Source organism: Chiloscyllium plagiosum, chromosome 20, assembly GCF_004010195.1.
Source record: "Chiloscyllium plagiosum isolate BGI_BamShark_2017 chromosome 20, ASM401019v2, whole genome shotgun sequence".
NCBI lineage: Eukaryota > Metazoa > Chordata > Chondrichthyes > Orectolobiformes > Hemiscylliidae > Chiloscyllium > Chiloscyllium plagiosum.
The window spans coordinates 19,085,153-19,100,687 of NC_057729.1; the positions used below are offsets into that span (position 1 = coordinate 19,085,153).

At 38.2% G+C, this 15,535-nt stretch overlaps 1 protein-coding gene across 2 annotated transcripts in view; it reads left to right on the forward strand.

The window, feature by feature from the left end:
* Positions 1-15,535, forward strand: part of nfatc2a (nuclear factor of activated T cells 2a) — a 141,282-nt gene that overhangs the window by 29,591 nt on the left and 96,156 nt on the right. For both annotated transcript variants that reach the window (XM_043710246.1, XM_043710247.1), the window contains exon 4: positions 2,934-3,136. In XM_043710246.1, the coding sequence (XP_043566181.1) occupies positions 2,934-3,136 (203 nt within the window). The remainder of the gene's footprint in view (positions 1-2,933; positions 3,137-15,535) is intronic.

The window sequence follows — 15,535 nt, forward strand, 5'->3', positions numbered from 1 at the left end:
ACACTTCTGGAATATTGTGTGCAATTCTGGTCTCCCTGCTGTAGGAAAGATGTAGTGAAACTTGAAAGGGTTCAGAAAAGATTTATAAGAATGTTGTCAGAGTTGGAGGGTTTGAGCTATAGGGAGAGGTTGAATAGGTTGGGGTTGGTATCCCTGGAGCATCAGAGACTGAGGGGTGTCATTATAGAGGTTTATAGAATCATGAGGCATGGATAGGGTTAATAGGCAAAGTCTTTCCCCTGGGGTGGTTCCCCTGGAGAGGGCATAGGTTTAAGGTGAGAGGCGAAAGATATAAAAAGGGACCTAAGGGGCAACATTTTCACACAGAGGGTGGTGTGTGAATGGAATGAGCTACCAGAGGAAGTGGTGGAGGCTGGTACAATTAGATCTGGATGAGTGTGCAGATAGGAAGAGTTTAGAAGGAGCAAATTACAGCCATCTTTACTGAAAACAAGAAATGCTGGAGATCATGGCAGGTCAGCATCCATTGAGAGAGAGCAAGCTAATGTTCCTGCCATTCTCACATTCTGATCACTTAATCTCAACTATCAACATCTTTTCTCCACCAGCACTCCACACCTCTCCACCCTCACACCCCAACCCCAACTATTGCATTAATGTTCTCCCTGCCACATTTCACTTCAACTCTGATGAAGAGTCACCTAGACTCGAAACGTTAGCTTGCTCTCTCTCCATGGATGCTGTCTGATGTGCTGTGATCTCCAGCAGTTCTTGTTCTCAGTGTTTAGGGGCAAATGGAACAAATGCTGGCAAATGAGATTAGATGTATTTAGGGTAACTGGTCAGCATGATGAGTTGGACCAAAGAGCCTGTTTCCATGCTGTACAACTCAATGACTCTATTGACTTTGTGTTATGAGGAAGATGTAAAACATTTTCAGGAGGATTTAACAGCTTTAGTGATTGTGCAAGAACATGGCAGATTGAATATAAGGTGGAAAAATGTGATGTTATCGACACTGGTAGGAAGAAAAGATGTGCACGATTTGAAAAGATGTGCAAAGGGACATGGGTCTCCTTATTAACCAGCCACCAAAGACTAACATGGAAGTGCAGTAAGCTATTAAAAAGGCAAAGGAAATTTTAGCCTTTATTGCAGGAGGACTGAAGTACAGGAGTCATGAAATTTTGCTTCAATTGTGCGGTACTCATAGAGACTTGTGAAATACTGTGTCCTTTTATGGTCTCCATAGCTCCAGTATAGTTAATGCAGATATTAATTCATTTTTGATTATGAATGATATAAAGGATTATGGAGGTAGTGTAAATAAAAGACATTGAAGTATTTGTTCAGCCATGATCATATTGAACAGTGGAGTAGGCTGAATGGGCTGAATAGCTTCCAGCTCTTCTTTGTTTTTATATTCCTAGATATGAGAAAGGATTAAAAGAACAACTGTTGAATAAATAGCAGAGTCTGAGTATTTTAGATGTTATAACAATAGGTTAAAAAGGAATAGGTGAATTGGAAAAAGAGACTGCTTAGAGATTAATTAGAATTTGCTACAAATTGTTGTTTAAACAAAGTTGCTAACTTATTTTGAAAGACAGTTTACTAGATGCTTCAAGGATATGGTATACAAGAGATAGAATGGATTGATTGTTGTGGCACTTGAGAAACAATCCATTGATGCAAGTGTGATGGGCAGAATGGCCTGTACGTTTGTGATGTTCTTAGAGTCATAGACATGCCCAGCAAGGAAACAGATCTTTCAGTCCAACACGTCCATGCCGACCAGATATCCTAAATTAAGTTAGTCGCATTTGTCAGTATTTGGCCAATATCCCTCTAAACCCTTCCTATTTATGTACCCATCCAGATGCTTTTTAAATGTTGTAATTGTACCAGCCTCCACCACTTCCTCTGACAGCTCATCCCATACACGCACCACCCTCTGTGTGAAAATGTTGCTCCTTAGGTCCCTTTTAAATTGTCCCTCTTTCACTCGACGCCTATGCCCTCTAGTTCTGGACTCCCCCACCCCAGGGAAAAGACCTTGTCTATTTATCCTATCCATGCCCCTCATGATTTTATAAACTTCTATAAGGTCATCCCTCAGCTTCCAACGCTCCAGGTAAAACATCCCCAGCCTATTCAGCCTCTCCCTATTGCTCAAATCCTCCAACCGTGGCACACAAAATGAGCAAGGTTGACCTAACGTCCATTACAGCAGAATGCAGATACTCTGAAGGTGAGCCTTAAATTGGTTTTGTATTTTCTCAATATCTTCAGGTCTGCTAAATTAAAATTTGTAGCTCCAGAAATATAACCTATTATGATTTGACCATCTGGATTGCAGCTGAATTCCTGAAATTTGAATCTGAGCCTCATGCCCAAGAGCTACCTAAATAAATTGCAATGACATATAAAAACAAATCAGAATATTTGCCCACATTTGCTATAACTTAAAGGATATTGCAAGTGTTTGTTTCATTGACTGATGGCACTATTATTCTGAATTTTGTCTGCTTTTGGATGTATCTGAAAGCAATTTACATGTGACACCAATGGAATTCAGAGTGACAATAATTTTCAATGCCTTTAGTCTGAAGGCAGTGGCAGCTTTCAAACATTCTGTGAAGTTTAGCAGTGACTGTATTCATAAAAAATGTGTACTGAAGCATTTAAGAGCATTTTGTTAAATGCACCGCATTGGCAATTTAAGGAGGCTATGACATTCAAGAACATGGTGTGCACATTCTGTTTGTGCTGGTGTTTAAATAAAGATTATATAAGCTAATTGAAAAATGCCCCTGTTGTTTTAAAAGCAGTAACAAACTCAGGAGTGTTTATTAACCTACAATTGAAGGCTGTGGTAGCCTATCTTTACCTTTATGTGAAGCATCCTAAAAGGATTTAATATAAGCCTTATCTTGAGAGTTCAACATATAAGATATCTTGTCTTTTTCCAGCTCCATGGCTACATGGAAAATAAGCCTTTAAGCCTGCACATATTTATTGGAACCGCAGATGAGCGGCTACTAAGACCACATGCCTTCTATCAAGTCCACCGCATCACTGGCAAGACAGTCTCAACCACCAGCTATGAGAAAATCTGTGGAAATACAAAGGTTTTAGAAATTCCACTTCTTCCAGAGAACAACATGAAAGCAGTGTAAGAATATTATTATTACACAAATATGTTTGTTTTCAAGTATATACTCATAAATAGAATATTTTAACATGAATACAGCAGTGCTTGATGAAATATAAACTTCCACCTTGTTGACCACAAGGATCCTTCGATCAGTCTTGATACAGTTTTGTTTTGCAAAATTTTAAATGAATTTGTACACATATTTGGGTGATTGTCCCAATTCGTACAGTTAACATAGCTGCTGAGTTGTTTGATCAGTTAATAACCATGTTTCATCCAAATACATAAATCAATTCATTAATAATTATGCAATTTCATGCTTCACTACTAATGGGAAATTGGAAAGAATAAATTTCAGTCTGATGCAGTAAGGAGATTTATTTCTGAAATTAGAATCGAGAGAATTGTTATCAATAGTACAATATCTGACTTGGGAGTGCTCAATGCAAGTTCTCAAATGCTAAAAGAGGGAAAAATATTCCATTCTTCATCACTTATTTTTTCCTGAAAAATGTGACTTCACCAAAAATATAAAGTGAAACAAATTTTTTGCTAATGACTTTTTTAGACTATTATCATGTATCACTTCTTCTGAATTTTCACTCTGCTGCATTGGTGCAACATATTTATATGTAAATTGAAAGTGAAAGAGTAGCACAAATATTAAAATGGAACTTCCTCATGTTTAATTTTGGTGAGTTTGGTCCAGTTGGTCCAAAACAAACTGCTGAATTTTGTTTTAATTTATTCTCATTCCCAACAGTGAACACAGTAAGGTCAGCGAAATAACTCCTTAGAGATCTGTATCCCATCGCCACATTACACTCTATTTACACATGAACAGTCCTTGACTTTAATACTGCCTCATTCAGTGTTAGCTATCGGAGTGTCAGTATCTCTGTCACTCCTGTTTTTTTTTAAAAAATCTGTCAGCCAGGACTCCCTGATTGGACCAGATTAACAGCCCTGATCAAAGATCTCATATTCTTTGATGTCCAGCTGGCTGACCTTGTTACAATCATTAAAGTGACTAAAGTCAAGGTTTCAGAAACATGCCTCTACACATTTGATGAAAGCTGTAAGGAAAATAATTAAAGTCATTAAAGCCATTGGTAAATGGGTAATGCTGAAATGACTTACTTGGAAACTCTTCACAGAATGGCATTAGTGAGATCAGGAGATTGGAGTCTTTTGGCCAATTTGGTCTCCATATAAATTTTCATTTAAAATAAAAATAAAACAAGATTTATTTTATCAAAGATATTTGCCAAAACATGAAAAGAGGAACCAAGATCCATGACTTCACATTGCTGAGGTCTTGACTTATGCAGATCTTCCACCTCAAACTCAGCTTTAAGACCATCCTAAAAACCCTATTCATTTCAACAAGCTTTTGGTCACTTTTGTTTTAATACCTATGTGAAATGCTTTGCGACATTGTGTCTATGTTAAATGTACTGTATAAAAATGCAATTGGTTTTGGTTTCTCCAATTGTTTTGCTGAGAAAGTACAGAGATGCTATTTGAATTTCTATCTTCCAAATTGTGTAGAAAATGGTTTGAGCTTTGCCTTTACCATGATTTATCACAGGCACTTTTTTTTTTACCAGAGTTTGCTAGAATTAATTTATGCTTCAAAAATAACTTATGCACCCACTCAAAGTACTTGCTAAATGAAAAATCCTCCAGAATACTGCTGTTAGAAGGGTAAATTGCTAATTAATACCACTGTCCTTAACTGCTCATCATAATTAAAGGTCATGTAGAATTTCCATCCAGATTGCTTCCCTTTTTTAATTTTGTCAACTGTACTATCAACAGCTAACATGCAAAATCTTTCCTGCTGCTTTTATCTGATTTTTAAATTATAAGTAAAATACAAGAGCAAAACAACAAGTGTGGCTTAAAATGTTTTACTACTGCCTCCTTTGTGGAGCAGTTCATAGTTTATAACAGCTTAAGAAAACAATTTATAAGATATCACTTTAAGTTACAGTTTTAATAAAATTAGAGCATAATTTTTCCATCAAGCAGGTAATGCAAATCGTGTTTATCTTATGCTATGTTGCGGTAGTTGTAGTCTATCATTTCCTGTCTGCCTACTTCCAGTTGTGAGTGCTCAACTTGGAGTAGCTTCAGCTCTTGGAGTCAAAGAATCTGCACTGAACTGTTCTCCACAGTACAGAAGATGCTTTGTGGAGTTGACTGAGAAATACTGATACATTCTTTCCTGCACTACTCAGTTATGTCCTTTGGCAGGTCCACTCCGGAATGACTAATGGAGATGTTCTAAAGCTTAATCAAAAATATGTAGAATTGAGGGAAATACTGGATAGTTGTTAAAAGCTGACCAGTTTACTTTTATGCACTATAGTTTAGTTGATTAAACATCCATTCACTCATTAGAGTTTGGAAACTATGGCTTTGACAAATGCATTTCCATTTCATGGCACAAGTTATTGTTGGGTTTCCAGGACAGAATGCACATTGTCTCTTGGTCTAATAGGAAACTCTATTCTGTTTGGTTATTGCAGAGGGTGTTAAAACTGAGTGATGGAATTTTGTACACGTCAAGTGTTGGCTTGATCGAGAAAAGATTCTGGTTTGATTTTTGTTCCCAGTTAGGAGCGCAGAGTCACAAACCTGATGTGTGAGAAAGTGACCCAAAAAATTAGTCTTCAGCACCATATCTAAACCCTCACTCCTCATATCCCTTCACACTTCACATGTCCTTATGCTTGACACTTACTTTTCATGCCTCCACCCATGGTCTCATACTCTCCAGACTAACCTATTCCCCTCCACTCAGATCCCAAGGTCCCGCAATAACCCTGATACTAACCTCTGCCTCCAATACTACCATTTGTTCTTCCACCCACTATGCCAAATCAGCATTATCCACCATGGAAAACCCCAGACAAAGATCTGAGATAAAGAAAATCAATTTCTAAGCATTAACTGCATACTTTTAGAAGAAAGAATCTTTGATTCATAAAAATCCATTCTCTACTTTTATGTCCCTTCAGTTAAATATTCTCTTACAAGGACAAACAATTCAAACACACAATCTCTCGTAAAAGCAAGCTTTGGAATTCATAGTCCCACTTCAAAAAGTCTATAATCACTAGGGAGCCATCAACTAAACTGTGAAACGGTAGGCTTTCTAATAATAGAAGTTTATGATATCTGTCATGCAGCACTAGATATATCATGGGACCATATACAAAAGGGTACCTTGCCTCTCTAAAATGGCACCCACCTCACCAAAGAACTCCACAAGGTTTAGATCTGCTCCTACCAGGTTTAATCTACACACATTAAGTTGCACACATTTAGGTCACCAAAATTAGACATGATCGGAGTCAACTATTGATTTATATGGGCAGGCTGCCTCCACATAAAGCACATGCATGATGTGAAATCCATCCCCATTCCTGGCCCCCAAAAGTGGCATTCGCCTGGACTTCTGCCTTTTTACCTCCCTTAATCACCTTTGCAATGATGGAGAATCTCTCCATTTGTTACCAAATTCCGGCCTTGATCTCTCCAAAAGGACACTTTTTTTTAACTTCCAGAGGGCAGTTTGTCCCCGAAAACTGTCCCAGGATCATATCCAAAGACATACCTTTATGGCTATCCATAAAAATCTACATTGATTGTACCTGTTGCTCCAAGTCTATTTTGCACATGGTGCATTTTACACACGTGGAGTACCCAAAGGCAGATACATGTCGAGGTAGCTGCTGTGTAACCTCTATGAAACGCATATGTGCAAAATTTAACTTCCCCCAACAAAAATTCTAGGTGTTGTGCTTGAATGTGTGATTTCCAATTCTCAGTCTTCGTCACCTTATTGCAGTGACAAGAGAGGCTGTCTGTCATCGGGAAAATTCATACCTCTTTACCTTTCTTGTTTTTAATACGATATTTCTGGTTTTGGATGCTGAAAGTTAACTTGTCAATGTTAAAAACCCAAATAGTTGGCACTTTGAATGAGTGGCAGCTGGCTTTTCAAGTCTATTCCACCCAGCAATTTGACTCTGTTCCTATCACAGCTTGTTGTTTACAGTAGACATGCTACTTATTCAGCCATAGTACCTGACCTTGAATAATTGTGTAAACTGGTCTGATAAGACCATTAATAGTGTACCACCCATATTTCAAAACTAGATTGAAACAAATTAGGGTCATATTTATGAGAAAGATATCCTTTAGTATGACTGAAAGGGACAGTTGTTTTTAGGAAGTGAATTAGCAAGATTCCTTACAATCTGATTTTTTTTCCATTCACCTATTGGTAAATCTCTGGTTTGTGAATAGAACTTGGTTGTATTTGACAGTAGTGCTGTATGAAGAGTGTTTTCAATCAGGGTAACAGGCAACAGCTGGAAAAGACAATATTGTTTTTGCTGTCATTTTGTATTCTGTAACTATCAACAAAGGTCATGTTCTTCAAATTAAGAAAGCTGATTTAAGTATAGCAGACAGAAAATAATGACTAGGTTTTGGTTTTGGACTGAAGAGACAAGGTAGGTACATTGGAGCATGATATTACACCTGATCATTTACTGGAAGAGTCGGTGATCATTTTTCCTTAATTAGTGAACTGGAATGCTTTCCTTACGCACTAATATAGAAAGTCCTGAAGAACACTTGTGGCACAGTGGCAACATCCCTATCTCTGGATTAGAAGGTCTGAGTTTAAGCTCCACCTGCTGTAGAGTTGTATAATAACCTCTCTGAATAGGTTGATTGGAACATATCTGTAGAAAGCCTTGGGTTTAAAGGGTTGTACACGAATTTGGGGTGGTTGAACTGGCAAAGGGTACAACCTGATTCTGGATCAACGCTAGTCTGAAACCAGAAGCTATTAACGTATTTGACAATGCCATTTTTATAATGACTAATGGTACCTCCAGTTAAGGTACCCAGGAAAGAGCATTATGCTTGTTAAAATGGAAATGCTCAGATTATGTGGTAATATTTGCAGATACCACTGATTTAACTTGACTCCAGATAGGAATAAAAACTAACACGGAGATCTAAGAGAGCTGGACAGTTTGCAAATGTGGTTTAACACTGCACATGAGTTATTCTCTGTGGGGTGTTAACCAAACTAGGGGGATACTGCCTTCTGTGAGTGGTTTCAAAGCATATCTCTCCAGAGACAAGCTGCAATGTAGTAAACACATCCTGAGACTGCCCATCTGATTAAATCTTCAGCTTTAATTCTTATCTTGAGTTAGCTGATGTGTGAAATTTTAAGTTCGTATAATAAGATAGGAAATTTGATAACAGTTTTCAGTAACATACTTACCAATAGGAAACAGTGACTATAAACTGGTTGTATCAAACTTTAGATTTGAACTCTTTATTTTACTTTTTTGCCATGTCTTCTGCAGGCGCTAGCTATTGCTGAGGTTTGATTCTACAGGCCTGAGCAGTTCACTAATACCATGCCATAGTGATTAGCCTAGACAGAAATGTGGTTAATTTTAATCTAACTCAATGGATAGGCTTGCTATTCAATCCATACTTTCGGCAGAGCCATTCCAGTATTCTCCCATCCATAGTCTCAAAATCTTTTGGATTTTAAAGATATCTTTTGGATCCTCCTCAGCTATTTTTCAAGAGAAAAGTGGTCCACCTTGTCAAATCATTTCCTAATGTGCATACCCACCTATTACTGGTACTATCTTTGGAAATTTCCTCTGCACCTTCTCCAAGTGCACTACCTACGATACCGTATCTAGACCTTCAGGCATCCCTGTAAAGCATGGATTTTCTCTCCTAAGGTGGGTGCTGCTAGCCAGGAAATGTTGCAAGTGGGATCTTTGTTCCAGGATAGAGAGTTGGGATTGGGCAAGAATGAGGCCTGCCACCCCCTGGTGATTACGGGGGCTGTCAAATGCGGTGGTGAACTGTTTAAAAGGTTTGTGTTGGTTTTCTGGGACTCCCCCTCCAGTTCATTTGTTACATTTTAGGCCTTTTGGCTTTCACACTTCTTTGCACTTGGGGACCCCAGTGCAGAGATAATTATAGCTGAGGGAAGCCAAGAATTTATTTGACATCTTGGAAATAACATAGACAGTCTGTTTTTTTTTCTAAATCCATTTTTTTAAGAGCTGGGATTTTAACTAACTTCACTTCATGAAAATTCTTCTCTGCCTTCAGGAGCATTTAGGTCTACTCTTAAAAAAATGATTCCCATGTTGTGGGTTAATATCCTTGTTACAGTAAAAATGGAGTTTACCTACTGAGTTCAGGTTTCCCTTTTGTGAGTCACACACCCCTCATTTTTTTCTACCAGCAAGAAAGGATCTGTCAGAAATGAGGGTGGGACTTGCACTTGCAAATACCACCTGTGTTTTCAAAGTTCCACAGAATCTTCATGAGTCCCCAAGAATCCAAGCCGAAGTGAGATGTAGCCAAAATTTTATACAGCTTTTAAAGACCTTGAGTTTTAGCATAACTTTTGAAATTTTCAGTTCAATTCCTCAAGAAATAAAGGCTTGGTTCGCTTTTTATTTATGATCTTGTTAACCTGTGATACAGGTTAGTATATTTATACAGCAGTTTTCCTTTGTTTGTCTACCCTACCAAGTCCTGCAGTTTCTGAACAATAAATGACTTTCATCTTCTTCTTATCAAAATATATAACCTCACATGCAACTGTGTTGAACTTCATTTGTCAATTCTGCAAGTTTATTAATGTCCTTCACTAATTAGTCCTCCTCATTATTGACTGTCATCTAACTTTCCTGAAATTTTTATTATATACAAATATGGAAATTGAGTTTTGATTCTAAGTCCAAATGTTCATATAGCTCTGGTGGTTCCCAGTCCTGGTCCTTAGGAACCCACATGTGATTGGATGGCATGCTGTTATTACACTCTCCTGTCGTATTATCATCATCCATTGATTTCAAACGTTGCTCCCTGAGTGGCAGCAAGCTATTTAGGAGGGTGAATTGCATTATGTTAACTTCTAATCTAACTTGCAGTAAAGTCCATGAAGACACACATTTGCCTGACCTTCTTTCCTCCTCCATTGCTCAGAGGTGCAGAAGTTGAGATCCACAAACCTCATAGACACAGAATTGACCCTGAAACTTTTCTCTCCCCATTTTAGTGCAGCTCCTTTAAAAATCAAATGAATCAATTATGATTTATTACAGTTGTGGTACCAGTGTGATTTGATGATCACATTCAGCAAACTAGTTTAGAGGCTTTGCTGTGTGTGTATGTCAATGTGAAGGGGCTAAATTGACATACATACTTAGTTGCCTCAGACTGTTGCACTCTGAATCCTGGCGTGTTCTCCTCTTGCTTGTCTTCTGTAAGTCCTTAGTTAAAAACTGAAAATTTCAACTTTCTTCCTGCAGAAACAATATTCTGAAACCAATAATTATTAACAGCATGTCAAAAAATTATGTTTTTTTAAAAAATACTTTTGGGGGAAAGCAAAAGTGCTGAAGGTGAGGCTTCCACTTAAAATTTCTTTCTGTTATGTTTTATTTTGTTATGAACATGGTATTTCTGCTTTTTACTGTAACGTGGATCAGTATAATGAAGGAATATTAAGCATTTAGAACAAATAGGAACTTCTGGCTTGAAGCCACAGTAATATTATTAATAACGACAATGTCATCTTTTTATGGAAGGCACTTCTGCGTCGCGAAGAATCTTCTCATTAAATAAAGGAGGTCATGGCTTCACTATTTGTTTTACAGCCAGCTTTTGCTGCCCACTACTAGAAATGTGAATGACAGTTGTCGAGAATTTCCTGTTTAAAATGCCTGGAGTTAATTTTCCCCCTGAATGGATGTGACAGGCACACAGTAAAATCTGAGGTTGGATTCCTGCAACTGTTTTTTATAAAACTGATGAATTGAAGTATCTGAATTATTTTTCCTGATATTTGTTTTGGTTGGCAGTCAAGAGTCAAGTAGTGAAAGAGAGAATGAAAGAATCCATATTTATATAGCACCTTTTATGACTTCAGAATGCCCACAAGCATATTATAGCTAACATTGTACTTTTGCACATTTGTAATATAAGGCAAGTAATGCCATGTAACTGAAAAGTTGTGAGAGGCTTTGAGAAGTTTGGATTGTTCAGGAGAAGGTGTTGAGGTTGGTTTTGTTATAAATCTCAACACATTGCCTAATATTAATAGCCAAATCTGCATCAATATAGCATTCTAATGGGTTTTAGTTTTTCATCAAAAATAATACAGGCCGACTTGTTATAATCCAACCTAATGATGTGACCCCAGAGTTACTTGCCTTTTCACTCTAGCAAGCTTTCAGTGCATGGAAACACTGGTCAATTTCTTGCATTTACCTCTAATTGCAAGATACCAACATTACTTTTGTGTATGACAGGCTTTACCTTTGTTCCAATGATTTTATCAGTTCATTGCAGATATTTAAAAGCAGCAGAGCAGATGCAAAGTATGAAAGGTTGCTTGAAGTAAATCTTGTCATATTCCGACATCTCATCAGATCATTATTACATCTCTCTGGAAAAATTCCTCCATATCATTTTGATTTTGTGAAAGAAGTTTTTCAAGTGTAAAGTAGTGATGCCAAAACCTGAATCTCATTGTAAGGCCAACTATGTCAAAAACTAAATGAAGTTGATAGCATGCCTCTGATCTTTTTTTACATTAGTATGTTACTTTCGGTTTACTTTGAATGAAAAAAATCAATCCTGACAAAGAAAGGTTTCTTTAACAAGAAAGTTATTTTTGGCAGCAAGAGATCCATAGTGAAAGAGAAAGTATTGGTGTGGTCTTCAGTAGTTATGTGTATTATGAGTAATGTTTAACGGTTGGATTTAAAGGGGTTGGATTTGTGAAGTGGCATAATTATTAGCCCACATAAACTGATGTCTACTTTAGCTTCTAACTCAAAAGGACAACGTAAGTTTATTCAGACTATCCTGGATTGCAGTTGCTATAATTACTATGCCCTCCTCATCTACAGCCACTACATCTGCTTTACTTGTTATTAGTTACTACCTTCGCAGACATAAATGACATAACCCTGTGAAAGAATATCTGTTACAGCAGGCAGATATTCCCATATGACTAAGTTTGCATTTGTAATGGTTACTATTATTAGAGGCATTAAACATTGTACCACACCCCTCCCTCAGCAGCCTGGCAAGCAGTTAGAAAACAAAGGCACATTTATAGATCATTACTTCCGAAACACAGAATAAAGCCGAGAGAGGGGGAAGAATTCCTGCCCTTACAAACCAAACTTGGGGAAAATTCCCCAGATGGCTACGTTTTTGCTTTTTCTCAGCCTGTTTAAAAACAAAGAGTAACACAAAAAAATGACTTCAATTCCATCCCCCTGCCTTCACATAGACCTCATGGCTCATCTATGCAATGCTTGCCACCTCCTGAACCCCACCCATTCCATATGGCTCCTCAAAGTCAAGTTGCGTCCTTATACCTACCAATGACCTCTCATACACTTTATGTCAATCTATGTCACCCTACCTTTCCCAATGCACCATCCTTTTCCCTTTTCTCACCATGTCTATCACCCAGTACCCATTATGAGGTGGTCTCTTGATGTATTCTCAGATTTGTTCTAAAATACACAAGTCATGTTCTGGACATTGGATCTGATTGTAGACAGCTGCACTTTAGTATGTGCATTGCCTTCAGATGTACAAATTACAACCCATTCTTGCTTCTCAACACCGCCACCCCTGAATTGTCAGGTGTCAGGTTTAGGGGCAGGAATAAAGCTTCAGGCATCTTTTTGGCTGAATGGAACACGCACTTCATCATGATGAAAATTCAGGCCAAAGCTCTGATGCAAGTACAACTTTTATTAAAGCCTTCATTTTCTGCATTGACACTTCTAGACTTCAGGAAATTCACCCAAGTGACCAGACTTGAAACCAGACTTGAAACCAGGATGAACCTGGCTCATCAACCAGTGATTATATCCCATTTGAGTGGAATTATGCCTTTATCTGATATTTGCACGTGTGCAGTGCAGCAAGGGGCATTGGATGGTGATCAGGAACCCTTCTCTAGAATGGGGTACTGAAGTTAATTGTAGCACGAGAAGTGTTGCCCATGTTAAGATCAGCAAGTTTAGCACAGATGGTGAATCAAAGCTGGGAACTTCTGATTTAGATGGTTCAATGCTATGTGGGAAAGGTGGGTAGTCAGTAAAGGCATGACTCAGCTGTGAATCATGCAGGTTCAGTGAGGGAGAAATTATTTGTTGCACATTATCTGACCTTAATCGCGAGGTCCTGTGAATCAAGTTAAACAGAGGACAGATCAAGAATGAAAGAAGAAAGTTGAAGATAACGACTGACAGGTTGAGTGTGAGAGGGGGCAATAACAGTGTGGCAGGGTCCAACTGATGGAATTGGAAGGGATACTCTAAGGTAAATGACAGTTGGTTAAGTGTTGATGGGTCAAGATAATGGTGATGGAGTGGGGATCAAAGATTAAAGTGGGAATGTCAAAGGTGATCGAGGGAGGGTAAAAGGTGGTGACAGATCTGAAGGTGCCTTCATTGCATATCTAGGCCTCACAAATAGCCAGACTGATTCTGCATGATTGCGACATTTAAATTGGACATTGATCCCACAAGGTAATTGAGGGACTGGTGACTTCCTGCCAATCTCCCCTCTGCAAATCTAATTAGTTGGCCTCCATATGATTCCAGATGATCAGCTGCACCATCCCAAAGAGAGGTCCTATGCACATGTATTTCTGCCATTAAAAACTTAATCAAGTGAACAAGAGTCCAGGCTGAATATACTACTTCCCCTCCAAAATAGCACCTGCAAGACGCATACACATTTCTGATGCTGGCTTCACTGGGGAGCCATTCTGAGTGAGCTAGCAGCTAGAGCTTTTATAGTAGGATGCAGATTGTAAAATTGACCTATACATCATATTGATACCATTGCTGCTATTGTGGTAGCGTGGGTAGGCTTGGTGACTCAATGGTTAGTACTGCTGCCTCACAGCACTTGTGAGGTCTAGGTTCAATTCTAGCCTCAGGTGACTGGCTGTGTGGAATTTGCACATCCTAATCATGTCTGCATGGGATCCCTCCAGGTGTTCTGGTTTCCTCCCACAGTCCAAAGATATGCAGGTTTGGTGGATTGTCAATGCTGCATTGCCCATAATATTCAGGGGTGTGTAGGCTAGGTGGATTAACCATGGCAAATGCAGGGTTATAAGGATGGAGTGAGTCTGTGTGGGATGCTTTTCAAAGAGTCGATATGGACTTGTTGGGCTCAATGTTTCCACACTGTAGGGATTCTATAAAACCATCACACTGCCTGTATGAAAAATTGTGGCCCTTGTGTTTACAGAGTGATGTTTCAGACCCTGGTTCACTTACTTATGGCAGGATTCTTTCCCAGAAGACTCTGTGGCTTTTGATCATAGCTGCTTTTAATTTCCATGGGTGACATTGTTTTTTTTTTCAATTGTTCAGTACAGCTTTACTGATGGACTGTTCAGGTGGTAGTTGTAAAATATTTTGTCATACTTGCAATGGTTTCAGCAAAATGATCTTCGATGGCTAAACGTGCTTTCTTAAAGGCAGAGAGAGAGTGAAAAGCATTGTGAGACACTATTGTTTGCCATTTGTGAGCCATGGGACTAAATAATTAATTGCAGAGCTATCAGTGTGTATAAGTATAATTGAAAAGGAATGCTTTCCCACCAAAATGAATCACAAAAAAATAAGGTTTGCTGTGAATTTAGTTAATCTGCTTATTTTGACATTAATTTATTTTAACATCCTCTTGACATTTTGGCAAACTTTTAATTGAGTCAATCATTCCCGGAAGTGATTTTTTTTTCCATTATATTGATCAGTCAATGATCAGAGGAGATAGAATGATCATTTCCTCTGATTAGAAATAATTCCATGAAATGGCGCTGAAAACCTTTTGAATGACCAGCCACAGCAATTAGCAGAATGGTTAGGTAGTAATAGTTCCACTTTGCTGGTTAAGATTTTTTTCTGGATAGAAAGAGTTGAGACATGTCCTGTCAAAACAATTTTAAGTTTGTACTCCATTTAGCTAAGCATTTTAAATATTAATTTACTCAATTCTTATTTTCAAGTTTAAAAAAAAGTGGCTCACTTGGGACCAGTTTGAATTCAAAGCAGAATCTCTGGCTTTCTAAGTAGATGCAAAGAATTTTGAAGTACTGTGAAATTTCCAGTGCCACAAGAATTCTGAAACTCATCAATTGTGGATTGCTTTCAAGTGCAGTTTGTTGTTTCGTTTCATGAGGAGAAGAGAAACCTACAGAAGATCCAGATCTTGTTGCAAGAAGCAGTTTAGCTGCCTGAACAGGTCTGGCCTGGTGCCAATTCAGTGTGTGGTTGGTACAACTGTCTAGTGATG